We start from the raw sequence: 12,776 nt of genomic DNA, 5'->3' as shown, positions 1-12,776 counted from the left end.
ATACTCTTTCAGGCACTTAGTACAGGCTCTGCACACAGTAACCGCCATTGATTGATATAAATACGATTGATTTATATTCTGGGTCGGGCTCTTCTGGGGCTCACGAGGGAAATTGAAGGAGCTCATGAGCCAAAGAGGATGAAGCCCGAATGCATTTCAAAAACAGGAAGGGCATACAAATGAATCCCGCTCATCTTACTATATAGGCAGGTGACAGATTGACTAGACCAGTACTTGAAGTAAATTAAAACAGGTCAAGTGATTTCTGCTCACAGCCTGATGAGTAAGAGAAAACTCACCAGTTAGATATTCCAGATAGGAATAGCTCTCTGATCCTCTTATTTTCCCATGAAAAAGCTGTGTTGGATGGAGGGGAGGACCCCCTAAGATTCAACTTCGGGTTGCTTGACAGGTTCCACATGTGTGAGCTTTCGACCTACTTCCCTCTGTAATGTAGCCATTTTATTTTTTGTACAGCAAGTTTTAGATCGAGTGAGCCGGATGACCCAAGGTGACCTTGTGATGTCAATGGATCAGTTGCTCACAAAACCGCACCTGGGAACCTGCCACAAATTTTCCATGCAGATGTTCCAGCTACCCAATGGTGAGTGACCTGGAGCCTGCTTCCCACCGGCTGATTACATCACGTAACTCCTCCGATTTCATCACCAGAGCTATCCGATGAGGTGTTTGTTGTCTTGATTGACCAAACTCTTGAAAACGAGTAATGAGAGGCAGCTTTCTCCACCTAGAGGTTGAGTTCGGCTGGTAGAATCACCCTTTGGGTCCCTATGCGCCTGATTTCTTGTTTTCTTCTGACTCTTAGATCAAACAAAAACCCTGATGTTTTTCGAAGGCTGTCCACAGCACCTCGGCTGTACGATAAAGCTAAGAGGAGGCTCGGATTATGAGCTAGCCCGAGTGAAAGAAATCCTGATATTCATGATCTGCGTGGCTTACCACTCTCAACTGGAAATCTCTTTCCTTATGGATGAGTTCGCCATGCCTCCTACCTCGCCCCAAAACAGCTCCTTCCACTCTCTGATCGAAGGGCCCGGAGAAGCCGGGCCTGGGCCAGCTCTCTTCAGCGGCAGTCCCCTCTCTGACAGACTGCCGGTGATATCTGAATCTGCTTCCTCCGACGACAGCGGCCTCCCGGAACCGAGAGTCCCGATGGAGCAAACTAACGAGAATGCCGAAGGCTGCCCACAGGAGGCTTTATCTCTGAAACCCCGAGAGTTGCTCACAACTGCCGCTGGTGTGCTCCCACTACCCACTCCACTCCTTCCAAATGTGCCAGAGTCACTGCTGCTGTTGCCCGGGGAAGACGAGGATGACGATTTGGGCGGGGAGCAGTCAGAGAGCTTGCCACCACCAGATGAGGTTCAGGACGCCAAGAACAACCAGAGAGTATTCAGAGATCCCCTGCAGGATGACACTGGCATATATGTTGCTGAGGAAGTCACCTCTTCAGAAGATAGGCTCAAGACCTATTCTTTGGCCTTCAGACAGGAACTGAAAGATGTGATCCTCTGCATCTCTCCGGTGATCACATTTCGAGAGCCCTTCCTCTTAACCGAGCAGGGCATGCACTGCCCTACCCGCGATTACTTTCCAGAGCAAGTCTACTGGTCGCCACTCCTGAATAAGGAGCTGAAGGATCTGGAGAGCCGAAGGAAGAAGCAGTTGTTGAGAGAACTTCCTGGGCTTCAGAGCATCAATGGGAGCATTCAGGCCAGGACCATCCAAGTCCTCCCCTCCCACGAGCTCGTCAGCACGAGCCTGGCGGGACATGTCAGCGGCTGCCAGAGTTTGGGCAGGCTTTTGGCAGATTATCGGGCCAGGGGCGGCAGGATTCAGCAAAGAAATGCCGACCCTTTTGCTCAGGCAAAGGACCTACCGGGAACCTCTGGAGGAAAGCCTGGGAGCAGAAGTGAGGGTGATGAGGAGAGAGGGCTGATTCAGTATGAGGGACCCTGGGCAGCCAAGGTGAGTGGCAAGTGACATTTGCAACGGAGCGGGGAAGACTGGTGACCTCGTAACTCAAAGAACGTTCTTTGGTTTGGTGGGAGAATCTGAGGTCATTTTTCCTCCTGAGCTAATCTTCTTTGACTTGGCACACATCTGTTCACATGCTACATTGATTTCTGGTCACTGTTGAGGGAGACCAAGTTAAGGAGCTCAGAGTACACTGTTAAAAAAAACAAAACAACAATGCAGTGCCCCTTTGGTTGTGTTAGGGCCGATTCAACACTGGAGAATTTCTCTTTTAAAGGTAACCGGGGAGAGTTGCTGGTGTCTCTAAGATGTAATTTAGAAAGGTTTGATGGGTATGGTACTACTTATAGCCGTGGGAACCCAGAAGCAAAATCCCAACTTTGCAGGTGTGGAAACTGAGGCAGGTTAATAGGATTTGCTAGAGATCACATGATGGATTGGTGGATTGCTTAGGACCAGAAGTAGGACAAGAATCCAGATCTGGCTTTGAGGGAAATGGTTTGACCCTTAAATTTCCTCTGCCTTTGCTGTTTAGGTGGAAAGCTTTATCCCTCATTCTGCCTACTGCTAGCTGCTGCTACTAGTAGAATGGCTTTTAGGGGTATGGGCTCCTGAGGCATCCATAATCACTGTCCAGAGTTTGAAGTACTTGTTATTTTGGGCTTTCTCCTTGAGTTGACTTAGGACCCCCCCCACACACCTGGAGGGAAGAAAATTATTTAGGACACCCTGCTAGTTTACCTATTTCCCAATAAATGGACCGTAGCCCAGCCAGATGGATGCAGGGGAACTTATTACTGTCCCTCAGGCTGCTGATGCTTAGCTGGTGTGGGTGGCCCAATGGGCTTCTCCTGGGGGAGATAGAAATAGGCTATGAGATCACATGTCCACCACTGGAGAAACTCTGCCTTTCTTTCCAGCAAAAATGGCCGAAATGGCAGAAATTCTAAGAACTCAGGGAACGGGTGTAATAATTTGTGCTTCTACACTGATGAGATTGTTGTGACACCAGAACAGTTTTCATATTTTTTTCTTTTCATAGCAGAAGCAAAATACTTTCCCATGATTTTCCATGGGCACTGAGGCTCACATTTATAGATTCTGCAAACACGACCCCATCAGTTATCATTTGGATAACCTTTGTAAGCTAGGGACTGTCTCGGAAAAAGTTACTGAAGTTAATCTAAGACACTCCCCACATTAAAGGGCTTTCATCTTGTTGACTTTATTAACTGCTTTAATCAACATCTTCTATCCTTAAAGAAGTAGGTAGTTATGTCTTGATTCAAAAGATAATTTTTGACATAGCATCTTCAACTGCTCTGGCTCCCGCTCCTCTGCTTTGAAATACCCCCACGTATCTTCTATCTTAAAACAGCCCTCCCTTGACCTGACTGCACCCTCCAGTCATCTCCCAAACCCTGCCCTCTCCCTGACTTTGCCATCACTGTTGACGGCACTACCATCCTTCCCATCTCACAAGCCCACAACTTTGGTGTCATCCTCGACTCCGCCCTCTCGTTCACCCCTCACATCCAAGCCATCACCAAAACCTGCCGGTCTCACCTCCGCAACATTGCCAAGGTCCGCCCTTTCCTCTCCATCCAAACTGCTACCTTCCTTGTTTGAGCTCTCATCTTATCCCGTCTGGATTACTGTATCAGCCTCCTCTCCGATCTCCCATCCTCCTGTCTCTCCCCACTTCAATCCATACTTCACGCCGCTGCCCAGATTGTCTTCGTCCAGAAACGCTCTGGGCATGTTACTCCCCTCCTCAAAAATCTCCAGTGGCTACCAATCAATCTGCTCATCAGGCAGAAACTCCTCACCCTCGGCTTCAAGGCTCTCCATCACCTCGCCCCCTCCTACCTCACCTCCCTTTTCTCCTTCTACAGCCCACCCTGCACCCTCCGCTCCTCTGCCGCTAATCTCCTCACCGTGCCTCGTTCTCGCCTGTCCCTCCATCGACCCCCGACCCACGTCATCCCCCTGGCCTGGAATGCCCTCCCTCCGCACATCCGCCAAGCTAGCTCTCTTCCTCCCTTCAAGGCTCTACTGAGAGCTGACCTCCTCCAGGAGGTCTTCCCAGACTGATCCCCCTCCTTCCTCTCCCCCTCCCCATCCCCCCAGCTTATCTCCTTCCCCTCCCCACAGCAACTGTATATATGTATATGTTTGTATGAATTTAGTACTCTATTTTATTTGTGCATATTTATTCTATTTATTTTATTTTGTTAATATGTTTTGTTTTGTTCTCTGTCTCCCCTTTCTAGACTGTGAGCCCACTGTTGGGTAGGGACCATCTCTATATGTTGCCAACTTGTACTTCCCAAGCGCTCTGCACACATTAAGCACTCAATAAATACGATTCAATGAATGAATGAATCTCCCTCCTAACAGTTGTTTTCATCCACTGCCTCCTTTTCTTCTCTAATTCTCTCCTTGAACCGTGAGAATCTGTTTTTTTCCCACTCCACTCCATTTACACAGCCCTCTCCAAAATCACCAGTGACCTCTTTCTTGCCAAAACTAAAGGCTTCTGCTCCATCCGAATCCCCCGAGACCTTTCATCAGCCTTCGACACTGAACGACCCTCTTCTCCTGGAAACACTGTCTGACCTTTCTTTCACTAAGCGTGACTTAGTGGCTAGAGCATGGGTCTTGGAGTCAGAAGGTCCTGGGTTCTAATCCGAACTCCACTACTTGTCTGTTGTGTGACCTTGGGCAAGTCACTTTGCTTCTCTGGGCCTCAGTTACCTCATCTGTAAAATGGGAATCAAGACTGTGAGCCCCATGTGGGACAGGGGTTATATCCACCCCAGTGCTTAGTACAATGCCTGGCATATAGTAAGTACTTAACAAGTACCATACTTATTATCATTCTCCCTCCCTTCTACATCCCTTATGTGCTTGCTTTCATGCCCAATCCTTACTCGGCCCACCCCTACCCCAGAGCACAGAGGTACATGTCCCTCTATTTTCTTGCTTCCCCTATCTGTAACTTTTTTTTATTGCCAGTCTCCCCCACTAGATTTTAATCTCCTTGTTTGCAGGAATCATGTCTACCAACTGTATTGTGCTCTACCAAGCGCTTAGTGCAATGTCATTGATGGAATGAGTGATTGAAATCATTTTTAAATGGTTTGAAACCAGTTTTAAAAGGGAAGTGGTTGCTAATCGAATAATCGATCAATGGTACTAAGCACTTGGGGGAGTACAGTGGTGAGAAGCAGCGTGACTCAGTGGAAAGAGCATGGGCTTTAGAGTCAAAGGTCATGGGTTCAAATCCCAGCTCTGCCAGTTGTCAGCTGTGTGACTGGGCAAGTCACTTAACTTCTCTTTGCCTCAGTTACCCCATCTGTAAAATGGGGATTAAGACTGTGAGCCCCCTGTGGGACAATCTGATAGTTTTGTAACCACCCCAGCGCTTAGAACAGTGCTTTGCACATAGTAAGTGCTTAATAAATGCCATCATTATTACTATTATGTTTTCTGAAGACTTTCACAACTTTACTTACAGGTAGACTGTCTGAGTCCCAGAAGCCACCAGAGGCTGTGCGTGCTTTTCAGTAGCTCCTCGTCCCAGTCCAGCAATGCTCCCAGCGCCTGTGTCAGTCCTTGGTAAGACATCAACTTTTTTTATCATTATTTTGGTCAAAATCTGGATTTTACTGGGTTCTTTTTTCTTCTTGAATGTGGGATTCCCCTAGTCAGTCATAGGATTTGGAGGTAACCTGCAGATTTTCTTTCACTGAAGGATTGTCTCTAACCATATTGGATCTCCTCCCTCTGCAAACCCCACATACCCCCTCCACCCCGCCAAAGTTATTTCGTTTTTAATTGGATTCTGTGACTTGGAAGGAAGTGCATTCCTTTAGTTACAGGAGAGTGCAAGCAAGATTGTCATTTGGGATTGTTTACTTCCAAAGTCGGGGAGGGGACAGGAGAAAAATTGGAATTTTGCACTTTGAGCAATCAGGTGGTTGAGATCAAGGTGTTAATTTGGAAGATTTCCATTTTTGTTATGATTGTGAAGAGCTCTGTGGTCAGTGATGTTAATACCGTATTACAAGACCAGGAAGTGCTGCACTATCCAATCCAGAGTGCAGGTGAGCTACTGCACCTTGGGAGGCAGGTCACACATGACACCGGATCACGAGGTCTCCTTGGTGGAAACAGATACCTTCAGCTTCCACTGGCCGCCTTGGTTCCTGTTGTGATCTGCGGAGAGCTGCCTGTCCCTTCTCTCTGAATACTGCTGGGGCTGTCAGATCGTGGTGTACGTGGTTTCTCTTTTATGTGGGTAACACAAGGTCTTTTCGTACCTAGGATTGTGACGATGGAATTTTATGGAAAGAATGATCTCACTCTAGGAATATTTCTGGAACGGTACTGCTTCAGGTGAGGATGCTTTTTCCCCCTTCCTTTTGCACATATGCTGTGATTTGGAGTCCTGAATCCCAGCAATTTGAGCCGTGGATTTCGGACCGGTGGGGGTGGTCTTTTCTGAGAGGGAGGTCCTGCGTGGTAATCCAAGTCACTAAGCAACAAAGACATTTTGCACCCAAGTTTGACCAGTCTGGGTTTGAAATATTAAGGTCAATCCTGAACCCTGTAACACCTGTTCATGACCCTCCCCAACCCTGAGATTTGGTTGAATAACTTTATCAGTGCCATTTGGGAGGATCATATTTTGGCCTCTGATTATGTCTATTACCTGTGGTCCAAAGACAGAAGAATTTAAAGATGGGACCTACTTTCTATCGTGGGCTTAATTCATGTGTACTTTGGACGTCTCCTAAGAAGAAAGTTATAGACCTACCATGATGATGATAAAAACAACTGTGGTATTTATTAAGCACTTAAAGTGTGCCAAGCACTGTACTAAGCATTGGGTTAGATACAAAATCATCAGGTTGGACACAGTCCCTGTCCCGCACGGGGTTCCTAGTCTAAGGAGGGAGAGTACCTATTGCATGCCCAGTTTACAGATGAGAAAACTGAGGCATGGAGAAATCAAGTGAGTTCCCCAAGGCCACTCAGCAGGCAGGTGGCAGAGCCGGGGTTAGAAGCTAGGCCCTCTGACCGCCCGCTCCTCCACCCCAGACCTGGGCTCTTATAGGGGCGGGCTGCTGATGAAAGCCTGGTACAAGATAGTTTTCCCCCACCCTTAGGCGTCCTTGCCCCTAGAAATCTCTCTGAGTAAGTGTACCTTTTTTCTTTAAGCTGATACCTGAATGTATCCTAAAGTCATTGAATTTGTGAAGGGCCTAATTAGCTTAAGACTATCAGGGAAGGGCCCGGACAGACTGCCCCATATTGGCCCCACGTAGCTAGCGTGTGGCTAGTGATGAAAGGGTCCGACCCATCACTAACCTGAAGACTTGCCTCACCTGTTGTTCCCAGGCCGTCCTACCAGTGCCCCAGCATGTTCTGTGACACACCGATGGTGCACCATATCCGCCGCTTTGTCCATGGGCAGGGCTGTGTGCAGATCATCCTCAAGGAGCTGGAGTCTCCAGTCCCCGGCTATCAACACACGATCCTGACCTACTCGTGGTGCAGGCTCTGTAAACAGGTACTGAAGCCGAAACTATCCTAGTCCCGTTTTAGCGGCTCTCCTGTTGTCGCGCTGTTTTATTAACTCGAGGTCAATCCCAGCTTTGTACAAAGTCAGTGAAACCTTTGGGCCCCAGTTTACCCTGGAGCACATCTTTTATATGTGTCGTGTGGTTTGGTGTATTATTTTGTACTGTCTCGCTAGGCTTGAGGAACCCTGGCATAGCAATAGTCCCTGCTGCCCGGCCCAATCGGTCAGGGGTGAGTGCTGGCTCAGCTCCCCTACAGGCCTGTGCTGATCAGAAAAATGTGGTGGACTGGGCCAAACGCTTGGCATTTCCTCCCCCGAGACCCAGTGCCCAGAGCCCTGCCTTGCCTTGGGCCAAGGTAGTAGAAGAGAGGAGTTTTTCCCTACTCGAACCATATGTATCGAAATGTCAGCCTTCCACAGACCTACCCATCAATCAATCAGTGGTACCTTTGGAGCGCAATATTGTGCTCAGAGCACCGTACATAGTGCTTCGGAAAATGCGGTACGACAGAGTTGGCAGATGATGTTCCCTGCCCACAAGGGTGGGAATGTTTTCCAGCTAGACCACTCCAAGTTGTCTCCAGTAAATCACCACCACCATTCAGTGATTTGAAGTTCTATCCCCACTCCATTCCCTCTGTCAAAGCCTGGCCCGGGAATCAGCTAGGGATATGCTGTCTGGCCCTGCCCTAAGCTTTCACCTATAGTTGTGCTGGGAAGGATTTCCTAGATACAAACCCTTTCCCCTCTATATAAGAAAAGAGATAAACAGAAGATTACTCAAGAAAATGATAGTTCCAAAAGTAAGTGGAATTGGAAACACCTCTCCAGTACTGAGCAAGATCACAGCAGATAATGAGGTTGTACTAGATCAGAACAGTCTAATCCAGTCCCAAACACAAAACTCTGCCAGGTTCTGTAGGTCTCCTTGAGCTAGAATCCAGGTTCCTACACATGTCAAGATGATATATCCATCCCTGGGTCTCAGCTAGGTCTTTCTGTTTTTCTCCATGTGTTTCCCTCTCCACACGGCTTCCTCATACCTCTTCCAAAGTGGGTATGGATGGCAGTTCTTCCTAATCCGTCAGTCGAGCATATTTATTGAGCATTTACTGTGTACAGAGCACTATACTTAGCGCTTAAGAGAGTATAATATAACAGTTGGTAGGCACGTTCCCTCCCACATTGAGCTTATAATCTAGAAGGGGAGACAGGCATTAATATAAGCAAATAAATTATAGATATGTATGTAAGTGCTGTAGGACTGAGGGAGGGTCGAATTAAGGGGGTGCACATCCAAGTGCAAGGGTGACACACAAGGGAGTGGGAGAAGAGGAAATGAAGGTTTAATCAGGGAAGGCCTTTTGGAGGAGATGTACTTTTTAAGGTTTTGGAGGTGGGGAGAGTGATTATTTGTCAGATATGAAGAGGGAGGGAGTTCCAGGCCAGAGGCAGGATGTGGGAGAGAGGTTTTCTGTGAGATAGACAAGGTTGAGGTAGAGTGAGTAGGTTGACTTTAGAGGAGCGGAGGTTGTGGGCTGGATTGTAGTAGAAATCAGGGAGGAAAGGTAGGAGGGGGAAAAGTGATTGAGTGCTTTAGAGCTGATAGTAAGGAGTTTCTGTTTGATGCAGAGGTGGATGGGCAGCCACTGGAGGTTCCTGAATAGTGGGGAAACATGGACTGAAGATTTTTGAAGAAAAATGATCTGGCAGCAGAGTGAAGTGTGGATTAGAGTGAAGTGAGACAGGAGGCAGGGAGGTCAGAAAGGAGGCTGATGCAATCATTAAGGTGGGTTAGGATAAGTGCTTAAATTAACGTGGTAGCAGTATGGATGGAGACAAAGGGTGGATTTTAGTGATGTGAAGATTGAACTGACGGGAGTTGGTGACAGATTAAATATGTGGATTGAATGAAAGAGATGAATCGAGGATACCGCCAAGGACACTGGCTTGTGAGACAGGGAGAATGGTGGTGCTGTCTACAATAATGGGAAAGTCACGAGGAGGATAGAGGTGAGATGTAAACACGTTAATTTTGAGGTGTCAGCAGGACTTCCAAGTAGAGATTTCCTGAAGGTAGGAGGAAATGCAAGATTTGAGAGAAGGGGAAAGATCAGTGCTGGAGATGTAGATTTGGGAATAATAATAATGTTGGTATTTGTTAAGCGCTTACTATGTGCAAAGCACTGTTCTAAGCTCTGGGGTAGATACAAGGTAATCAGGTTGTCCCACAAGGGGCTCACAGTCTTCATCCCCATTTTACAGATGAGGGAACTGAGTCCCAGAGAAGTGAAGTGACTTGCCCAAAGTCACACAGCTGACAAGTGGCGGAGCCAGGATTTGAACCCACAGCCTCTGACTCCAAAGCCTGTGCTCTTTCCACTGAGCCATGGAGATAGGGCAGTAACTTATGACCAAAAGCCCCTCACTCCCTGTATCTCCCTCATTTATGTCCTCACCCACCCTCGGTCTCAGAGTCAGTTCTTTGGCTCTTTGGCTTTGGATCAGGTGTCCTTTCCTTTCTCCTCTCTTTCCCCGCCTCCTCATTCATTTCCTTTTCAGGCTGGTCAATGGCCCGGAAAGTTTTCATTTGTAAATAACCTTCCCATTGGTGGTCTTTAAACCTGCCTAGTCCCAGGGGGTAGCCAGACAGTTAAGAAGCACCATTCAGTTGGAGACATTAGGATTTGTTTACTGATGATAGATAAACAGGATTCCAGAGACAGAGGTAGGCACCACAGTGAGTCTTCGGAGTCTAATAGGTTCACTGTTCTCCAAATCCTCCAGGAGACTGCTCTGGGATACAGGTGCTGATTGTAAAAAGAGAAGGATGTTGAGGAATCAGATTTCTGTGGCATGTAGCTTTGCTAACCTTGTTACATTTTGATCATTTAGCTGAATTCTATTTCAGTACCAATCCTGCCAGATGTACGATTACTCAGTACTGTGTACTACTAGTCTGAAACTTAGAATTTCCATATTTTGAGAAGTTGACTGGGAAAAACAGATGATACATCGTTGCCTGGTATTTTGGCTTCAAGTCCCAATTCTTGGTAGGAATCATTTTGGCTTCAAGTCCCAATTCTTTAGTAGGAATCATTTGTTATTAGTAAACTGCAGGTGAATGACATTGAAGAAGACTATCACAGCAATCCAGACCAGGTGGATTGGCCACCATCACCTTGGTCCCATGAAAAGGAATTGGTAGCTGTTATCTCAGACCTGTTAGCTGTTCTTAAAAAATCAAAGATGAAAGAGAGTACCCGGGAGTGGGGAAAGACCAAGTGCTCTGCCCATCCTTTCAAAAGGAAAAATGAATGACTTTATTACTCACCTGCCCATTAAACTAGGTGGTTTAACCTTGGGAAATGAAAGAACAAATTTATCAAGCAGCCAAGATACTAGAAAGCAACAGACATGGTTTGGGGTGAACCAATCAAGGCAGACCAATATAAGTAATCTAATGTAAAACTAGCAGGCATATAGGCAGAGGAAGGAACAATAGAAATAGTCTCTGTAGACCAGAGAGGCTTTTGATTCCATGCTTCATGGGTTATCTTTGACAGAACCGTTAATGAGTGCGTATCTGCCTGGAGGCTCACCCCCAAGATGGTTGTCAGGGTCTTGGATCTATTGAATGGTGACTGGGGATTGGGCCTTGGGTGCTTTTTTTTTAAATGGTATTTGTTAAGCACTTACTATGGGTCAAACACTGTCTTAAGTTCTGGTGTTGGATTAGTAAATTAGGTCTGATACAGTCCCAGTCCCACATGGGGCTCACAGTCTAAATAATAGGGAGAAAAGGAAAACTGAGGCACAGAGATGTGAAGTGACTTGTCCAAGGTCACACAGCAAGCTGTTGGTTAAGCCAGGACTGGAACCCAGATCCCTGACTCGCAGGCCTGTGCTTTCCTCTTCAAACCCTGCTATCTACACCACAGATTCGCACCTGAGCAGCTTATTTTCTGACCCTCCAAATAAGTATGGAGGGGGATTCACAAGGGACTGATTTTGTAAGTCAAAACAGTGCAAAAGAAAACTGAAAAAATGGCCAAGAATTATGGTGTCGAGGCCGTGGGCATCGGACACTTGTGCTTTAGGTTGCTGCCCTAAACTGAGTCTGCCTGTGTAGCCTTGGAAAACCAATTCAGTGCATCTGGGGGACCCAAGAACTCCCCAGGAGACAGGCAGTATTTGAATTGTGTAAGTGATTTGCAGAGACTGTTTGCTTTGTTGGTATTTTGGTGTATAGAACCCATAAAAGCACACTGTGCATCAACTCCACGAGAGGCAGCCAGAACAAGGCACCCCACCCCAGGGGCACTCAGACCAGGAGGAGGCAGGGGGACTGAAGAAAGGCTTAGCCCTGAGCAGTCCAACTTGGCCAATCTCTTCCCGAAGTTGCCTCGGGTCACCTCTCTCTTTTATTTATTTTTTTTAATGGCATTTATTAAGCGCTTACTATGTGCAAAGCACTGTTCTAAGCACTGGGGAGGATACAAGGTGATCAGGTTGTCCCACGGGGGGGCTCACAGTCTCAGTCCCCATTTTACAGATGAGGTAACTGGGGCACAGAGAAGTTAAGTGACTTGCCCAAAGTCACACAGCTGACAATTGGCGGAGTCAGGATTTGAACCCATGACCTGTGACTCCAAAGCCTGGGCTCTTTCCACTGAGCCATGCTGCTTCTCTCTTCAAGGGGACGGGCAGGATGAAGCTGACTGATCAGAGCCTCCCGACACTTACAACACTGAATCAGGCTGTAGATCTGTAGAAGAAGAATGTTTGACCCTCCCCATCTGTGCTGGATGTCTGGAGTCAGGAGGCCGGACTGATGTTCTCTTGCGGACATTCCAGGGATAGTACAATTAGAAAATAAACCATCCTTTAGGCGTAAATACTAGTGTTTAAACCATCATTGAATGCTGCTTTACTCAATGGATGATACACTGCCTTAGCAGTGATTTTAGGTAACTGAAGTGTACCGATGACTTTGGTTTAAAATTAAGGTATTTCCTCCATTTAAGCAGTAGAAGATATAATATCTGGGGATCAGAAGTTCACTAGGACTTTTCAGTGTCTTTCAGATAGCCAGCAAAACCTTGTAATCCCTATGTGTTGGCTTATGTGATAAAGTAGAACATTGACCAGTGCGAGTGGTTTAAGGAGTGGGCAATTCGGCCAGTTC

General features: G+C 47.0%; 1 protein-coding gene across 5 annotated transcripts in view; it reads left to right on the top strand.

Annotated features, from left to right (window-relative positions):
- Nucleotides 1-12,776, top strand: part of PIKFYVE (phosphoinositide kinase, FYVE-type zinc finger containing) — a 153,083-nt gene that overhangs the window by 96,551 nt on the left and 43,756 nt on the right. For all 5 annotated transcript variants that reach the window (XM_038766414.1, XM_038766413.1, XM_038766412.1 and 2 more), the window contains 5 exons: nt 478-604; nt 827-1,989; nt 5,519-5,619; nt 6,328-6,399; nt 7,405-7,576. In XM_038766414.1, the coding sequence (XP_038622342.1) occupies nt 478-604; nt 827-1,989; nt 5,519-5,619; nt 6,328-6,399; nt 7,405-7,576 (1,635 nt within the window). The remainder of the gene's footprint in view (nt 1-477; nt 605-826; nt 1,990-5,518; nt 5,620-6,327; nt 6,400-7,404; nt 7,577-12,776) is intronic.

Source organism: Tachyglossus aculeatus, chromosome 25 (genome assembly GCF_015852505.1).
Source record: "Tachyglossus aculeatus isolate mTacAcu1 chromosome 25, mTacAcu1.pri, whole genome shotgun sequence".
NCBI lineage: Eukaryota > Metazoa > Chordata > Mammalia > Monotremata > Tachyglossidae > Tachyglossus > Tachyglossus aculeatus.
Note: the sequence above shows the minus strand (reverse complement) of the source record. Positions and strands in the feature narration are given on the sequence as shown.